This window comes from Pseudorca crassidens, chromosome 2 (genome assembly GCF_039906515.1).
Source record: "Pseudorca crassidens isolate mPseCra1 chromosome 2, mPseCra1.hap1, whole genome shotgun sequence".
Classification (NCBI taxonomy): domain Eukaryota; kingdom Metazoa; phylum Chordata; class Mammalia; order Artiodactyla; family Delphinidae; genus Pseudorca; species Pseudorca crassidens.
In genome coordinates this window covers 114,330,254-114,338,278 of record NC_090297.1, presented here as the reverse complement: position 1 = coordinate 114,338,278, position 8,025 = coordinate 114,330,254, and the positions used below count along the sequence as shown (strand labels likewise).

The 8,025-nt window shown below is 40.5% G+C and overlaps 1 protein-coding gene across 1 annotated transcript; it reads right to left on the bottom strand.

Moving 5' to 3' along the window:
• Nucleotides 1-490: 490 nt before the first annotated feature.
• On the bottom strand, nucleotides 491-1,415 carry LOC137209213 (olfactory receptor 10Z1-like). The gene is given in 3 exon segments (XM_067710603.1): nucleotides 491-834; nucleotides 837-929; nucleotides 932-1,415. Coding segments are annotated over 3 exon segments (921 nt in total).
• Nucleotides 1,416-8,025: the final 6,610 nt, after the last annotated feature.

The window sequence follows — 8,025 nt, the reverse complement described above, 5'->3', positions numbered from 1 at the left end:
ATAACTGACCTCTTCATTTAGGAAAGCATTCAAACCTATTTGCCAACCTGATAGTCACTGAGTTTCAGATCTTGGAAGAATATTATTGGTCAGATAATCTAATTATGTAATGATTTTAGAAATCTCTACAGTATCCCTGGCCAGCCCTGCTTTGAACTTGGGCACTTGAAACTCCCCTCATCTTGTTCAGCTCAGTTAGAAAATTCTTAATGAACTGGGATTCAGGAACTAAGTGTGGTGTATGCGAGGCTGAAAGTGAAAATTCAGATTCTGAGATCAGTGAGAGTTAAGCACAGTAACCAGAGCAGGAAGCCCTGCATCTGCATTCCCCAGAAGCCCTGGGGGGGCATGCAAGAGACAGGATGGGACTCTCTTGGGGAATTGGAGGTGGGGTAGCTTTGGCCTAAAGCCCTGAATATCTGGCCCAGTGGCCTGTGTTTCTGGTGTATGTCCAGCCTACATAGAGGAGACTATCCCATTATGGTAGCCTTCATCTTTTACCCAGCAATCTCCCTCAGAAAGCATTTCTCAGGGCTGTATGCACAGCCCGATTTCTTAGACTATAAACAGTGGGATTGAGGAGAGGAGTCACCACAGTATAGGTGACAGCAATAAGGTGGTCCCGCTCAAGAGGGTAACTGGCTTTTGGTCTCAGGTACATGAAGGAGGCATAGCCATAGTGAACAATGACCACTGTGAGGTGCGAGGGGCAAGTAGAGAAGGGCTTCTTCCTCCCCTCATTGGAGGGGATCCTCAGGATTGCTGTCAGGATGTAGGTGTAGGAGATAGTGATGAAGGAGAAGGAGACCAGGAGGACCAACAGGCTGAGGATAGGATCCCTAGCTCACTCAGGCCTGTATCTCCACAGGCCAGGCTCAGCACGGGCAGCGTGTCACAGAAAAAGTGCTGGATCTCATGGGAGCTGCAAGTGGGAGGTGGAAAATGACCAGTATCATTCCCAGCCCAAAGAGATACCCACTCAAGAAGGAGGTGCCAACCCGGCTGGCATAGTGTAGTGAGGCACAGATGGCTACATATCTGTCAAAGCCCATGACAGCCAGGAGGAAGCAGGTGGTACAGACCCATGAAGCAGAGAAGAACATTTGGACAGCACAGCCCCCATAGGAGATGGCCTGCCCACCCCTGACCAGGCTGGAAAGCATCCTAGGGATAATGCCCAAGGTATAGCAGGTCTCAGAGAAAGGTAAGAAGGAAAGGAAGAGGTACATGGGGGTGTGCAGATGGCTGTCAAGCCTGATGATTGTGATAATAAAAACATTGCTGATCAGGGTGAAAAGATACAGGGAGAGGAACAATGCGAAGAGCAGGAGCTGCTGTTCCCCAAAGCTAGAGGAGCCCAGGAATACCAAGCCCCTGCAGAAGTTTGCATTGGTCTGCTCCATTCTGAGTGACATCCCTGATAGATTTGATTCTTTCCACCTTGCCAGAAGATGCCTTGTTTCTTTAGAAGGCAAAATGAGGTGGATTCTCATTTCTTTGTACCTGTTGTAACTCAAAAAGAAAACTCTTTTTTAGACAGCAATAAACTTCAGAAATACACTTATTAGACACATGGGTGTATGGATCTATTCTCACATGTGTATATGTGCATACATGACTACAAATATACACAATATGCACATATGTGCACATACATACATGACTACACATATGCAGGCACATATATACATGCATACACATACAAAGCACTCACACATAATTATGCACATTTTACACATTCAAAACTCTGCACTGGTTAGGGTCTGCAGGGAAGGGGAGAGGCAGCACATGGAAAGGAGGGCCTGTGGAGTGTAGAGTTCTGGAGTATGGTGGAAAAGCAGGAAACACAGTGAAAAGCCATTCCAAAGTGACCTGTTAAAAATTAAATAGAGGGGGAGAAACCAATATGGCAGAGTAGAAGGACATGTTCACTCCCTCTTACGAGAACACCAGAGTCACAACTAGCTGCTGGACAATCATCAACAGGAAGACACTGGAACTCACCAAAAAAGATACCCCACATCCAAAGACAAAGGAGAAGCCACAATGAGACAGTAGGAGGGGTACAATCACAGTAAAATCAAATCCCAAAACTGCTGGGTGGGTGACTCACAGACTGGAGAACACTTATACCACAGAAGTCCACCCACTGGAGTGAAGGTTCTGAGCCCCACATCAGGCTTCCCAACCTGGGGGTCCGGCAATGGGAGGAGGAATTCCTAGAGAATCAGACTTTGAAGTCTAGTGGGAATTGATTGCAGGACTTCAACAGGACTGGGGGGAACAGAGACTCCACTCTTTGAGGGCACACACAAAGTATTGTGAGCATCAGGACGCAGGGGAAGGAGAAGTGACCCCAGGGGAGAATGAGCCAGACCTACCTGCTAGTGTTGGAGGGTCGCCTGTAGAGGCGGGGGGTGGCTGTGTGGCTGTGGCTCACCATGGGGATAAGGACACTGGCAGCAGAAGTTCTGGGAAGTACTCCTTGGCATGAACCCTCCCACAGTCTGCCATTAGCCCCACCAAAGAGCCCAGGTAGGCTCCAGTGTTGGGTTGCATCAGGCCAAACATCCAAAAGGGAGGGAACCCAGCCCCACCCATCAGTAGACAAGTGGATTAAAGTTTTACTGAGTTCTGCCCACCAGAGCAACAGCCAGCTCTACCCACCACCAGTCCCTGCCATCAGGAAACTTGCACAAGCCTCTTAGATAACCTCATCCACCAGAGGGCAGACAGTAGAAGCAAGAAGAACTACAATCCTGCACCCTGGGGAACAAAAACCACATTCACAGAAAGATAGACAAGATGAAAAGGCAGAGGGCTATGTACTGGATGAAGGAACAAGATAAAACCCCAGAAAAACAACTAAATGAAGTGGAGATAGGCAACCTTACAGAAAAAGAATTCAGAATAATGATAATGAAGATGATCCAGGACCTCGGAAAAAGAATGGAGGCAAAGATTGAGAAGATCCAAGAAATATTTAACAAAGACCTAGAAGAATTAAAGAACAAACAAACAGAGATGAACAATACAATAATTGAAATGAAAACTACACGAGAAGGAATTAATAGCAGAATAACTGAGGCAGAAGAAGGGATAAGTGACCTGGAAGACAGAATGGTGGCATTCACTGCTGCGGAACAGGATAAAGAAAAAAGAATGAAAAGAAGTGCAGACAGCCTAGGAGACCTCTGAGACAACATTAAACACAACAACATTTGCATTATAAGGGTCCAAGAAGGAGAAGAGAGAGAGAGGACCAGAGAAAATATTTGAAGAGATTATGGTCGAAAACTTCCCTAACATGGGAAAGGAAATAGCTACCCAAGTCCAGGAAGCACAGTGAGTCCCATACAGGATAAACCCAAGGAGAAACACACTGAGGCACATAGTAATCAAACTGGCAAAAATTAAAGACAAATAAAAATTATTGAAAGCAGCAAGGGAAAAATGACAAATAATAAACAAGGGAACTCCCATAAGGTTAACAGCTGATTTCTCAGCAGGAACTCTACAAGCCATAAGGGAGTGGCATGATATACTTAAAGTGATGAAAGGGAAAAACCTACAACCAAGATTCCTCTTCTTAGCAAGGACCTCATTCAGATTCCATGGAGAGATCAAAAGCTTTACAGACAAGCAAAAACTAAGAGAATTCAGCACCACCAAACCAGCTCTACAACAAATGCTAAAGGAACTTCTCTAAGTGGGAAACAGAAGAGAAGGAAATGATCTACAAAAATAAACCCAAAACAATTAAGAAAATGGTCATATGAACATACATATGGATAATTACCTTAAACATGAATGGAATAAATGCTCCAACCAAAAGACACAGGCTTGCTGAATGTATACAAAAACAAGACCCATATATACACTGTCTACAAGAGACCCACTTCAGACATAGGAACACATACAGACTGAAAGTGAGGGGATGGAAAAATATATTCCATGCAAATGGAAATCAAAAGAAAGCTCAGTAGCTATACTCATATCAGATAAAATAGACTTTAAAATAAAGAGTGTTACAAGAGACAAGGAAGGAGACTACCTAATGATCAAGATATCAATCCAAGAAGAAGATATAACAATTATAAATATATGTGCACCCAACATAGGGGCACCTCAATACATAAGGCAACTGCTAACAGCTCTAAAAGAGGAAATCAACAGTAACACAATAATAGTGGGGGACTTTAACACCTCACTTGCACCAATGGACAGATCATCCAAAATGAAAATAAATAAGGAAAGAGAAGCTTTAAATGACACAACAGACCAGATAGATTTAATTGATATTTACAGGACATTCTATCCCAAAACAGCAGATTACACTTTCCTCTTAAGTGTGCACGGAACATTCTCCAGGACAGATCACATCTTGGGTCACAAATAAAGCCTCAGTAAATTTAAGAAAATTGAAATCATATCAAGCATTTTTTCTGACCACAATGCTATGGGATTAGAAATGAATTACAGGGGAAAAAACTTAAAAAACACAAACACATGGAGGCTAAACAATACGTTACCAAACAACCAAGAGATCACTGAAGAAATCAAAGAGGAAATCAAAAAATGCCTAGAGACAAATGACAATGAAAACACGACGATCCAAAACATATGGGATGCAGCAAAAGCAGTTCTAAGGAGGAAGTTTATAGCTATACAAGCCTACCCCAAGAAATGAGAAAAATCTCAAGTAAACAATCTAACCATACACCTAAAGGAACTAGAGAAAGAAGAACAAACAAAACCCAATGTTAGCAGAAGGAAAGAAATCATAAAGATCAGAGCAGAAATAAATGAAAAAGAAATGAAGGAAACAATAGCAAAGATCAATAAAATTAAAAGCTGGTTCTTTGAGAAGATAAACAAAATCAATAAACCATTAGCCAGACTCATCAAGAAAAAGAGGGAGAGGACTCAAATCAATAAAATTAGAAATGAAAAAGGAGAAGTTACAACAGACACCGCAGAAATACAAAGCATCCTAAGAGACTACTACAAGCAACTCTATGCCAATAAAATGGACAACCTGGAAGAAATGGACAAATTCTTAGAAAGGCATAACTTTCCAAGACTGAACCAGGAAGAAACAGAAAATATGAACAGATCAATCACAAGTATTGAAATTGAAACTGTGATTAAAAATCTTCCAACAAACAAAAGTCCAGGACCAGATGGCTTCACAGGTGAATTCTATCAAACACTTAGAGAAGAGCTAACACTCATCCTTCTCAAACTCTTCCAAAACATTGCAGAGGGAGGAACACTCCCAAATTCATTCTATGAGGCCACCATCACCCTGACACCTAAACTAGACAAAGATACTACAAAAAAGGAAAATTACAGGCCAATATCACTGATGAATATAGTTGCAAAAATCCTTAAGAAAATACTAGCAAACAGAATCCAATAACACATTAAAAGGATCATACACCATGATCAAGTGGGATTTATCCCAGGCATGCAAGGATTCTTCAATATATGCAAATCAATCAATGTGATACACCATATTAACAAACTGAAGAACAAAAACCATATGATCATCTCAATAGATGCAGAACAAACTTTTGACAAAATTCAACACTGCTTTATGATAAAATCTCACCAGAAAGTGGGCATAGAGGGAACCTACCTCAACATAATAAAGGCCATATATGACAAACCCACGGCAAACATCATTCTCAATGGTGAAAAACTGAAAGCATTTCCTCTAAGATCAGGAACGAGACAAGGATGTCCACTCTCACCTCTATTATGCAACATAGTTTTGGAAGTCCTAGCCCTGGCAATCAGAGAAGAAAAAGAAATTAAAGGAATAAAAATTGGAAAAGAAGAAGTAAAACTGTCGCTGTTTGCAGATGACATGATACAATACATAGAGAATCCTAAATATGCCACCAGAAAACTACTAGAGCTAATCAATGAATTTGGTAAAGTTGCAGGGTACAAAATTAATACACAGAAGTCTCTTGCATTCCTATACACTAATGATGAAAAATATGAAAGAGAAATCATGGAAACACTCCCATTTACCATTGCAACAAAAAGAATAAAATACTTAGAAATAAACCTACCTAGGGAGACAAAAGACCTGTATGCAGAAAACTATAAGACACTGATGAAAGAAATTAAAGATGATACCAACAGATAGAGAGATATAAAATGTTCTTGGACGGGAAGAATCGATATTGTGAAAATGACTATACTACCCAAAGCAATCTACAGATTCAATGCAATCCCTATCAAATTACCAATGGCATTTTTTACGGAACTAGAACAAATCATCTAAAAATTTGTATGGAGACACAAAAGACCCCGAATAGCCCAAGCAGTCTTGAGGGAAGATAATGGAGCTGGAGGAATCAGACTCCCTGACTTCAGACTGTACTACACAGCTACAGTAATCATGACAATATGGTACTAGCACAAAAACAGAAACATAGATCAATGGAACAAGATAGAAAGCCCAGAGAAAACCCACCCACCTATGGTCAACTAATCAATGACAAAGGAGGCAAAGATATACAATGGAGAAAAGACAGTCTCTTCAATAAGTGGTGCTGGGAAAACTGGACAGCTACATGTAAAAGAATGAAATTAGAATACTGCCTAACACCATACACAAAAATAAATGCAAAATGGATTCGAGACCTAAATGTAAGACCAGACACTATAAAACTCTTAGAGGAAAACATAAGAAGAAGACTCTTTGACATAAATCACAGCAAGATCTTTTTTGATCCACCTCCTAGAGTAATGGAAATAAAAACAAAAATAAACAAATGGGACCTAATGAAACTTCAAAACTTTTGCACAGCAATGGAAACCATAAACAAGATGAAAAGACAACCCTCAGAATGGGAGAAAATATTTGCAAATGAATCAACAGACAAAGGATTAATCTCCAAAATATATAAACAGCTCATGCAGTTCAATATTAAAGAAACAAACAATCCAATCCATCCAAAAATGGGCAGAAGACCCAAATAGACATTTCTCCAAATAAGACACACAGATGGCTAAGAAGCACATGAAAAGCTGCTCAACATCACTAATTATTAGAGAAATGCAAATCAAAACTACAATGAGGTATCACCTCACACCATTTAGAATGGGAATCATCAGAAAATCTACAAACAACAAATGCTGGGAAGGGTGTGGAGAAAAGAGAACCCTCTTGCCCTGTTGGTGGGAATATAAATTGATACAGCCACTATGGAGAACAGTATGGAGGTTCCTTTAAAAAACGAAAAATAGAATTACCATATGACCCAGCAATCCCACTACTGGGCATATACCCATAGAAAACCATAATTCAAAAAGACACATGCCCCCCAATGTTCATTGCAGCACTATTTACAACAGCCAGGTCATGGAAGCAACCTAAATGCCCATTGACAGATGAATGGATAAAGAAGGTGTGGTACATATATACAATGGAATATTACTCAACCATAAAAAGGAATGAGATTAAGTCATTTGTTGAGGCATGGATGGACCTAGAGACTGTCACACAGAGTGAAGTAAGTCAGAAAGAGAAAAACAAATATCATATATTAATGCATGTATGTGGAACCTAGAGAAATGGTACCGATGAACCGGTTTGCAGGGCAGAAGTTGAGACACAGATGTAGAGAACAAACCTATGGACACCAAGGGGGGAAAAATGCGGTGAGGTGGGGATGGTGGTGTGTGGATTGGGCGATTGGGATTGACATGTATACACTGATGTGTATAAAATTGATGACTAATAAGAACCTGCAGTATAAAAAAAAACAACCAAACAAACAAAAACCAAAACTCTGCACTGCATATTTACTATTAATATTACATCAATGGTAGTATTACATTACCATTACAATGCACATACATTGTAAATGCATGTATTTTCAGACACCACATACCTATGTAGATATGTACAACACACATACATTCATACCAACCTCGTACACAACACTGCCACATAATACACATGTGGACACAGACACGTTGCCTGTTAGAACTTGAGGTTGGGTG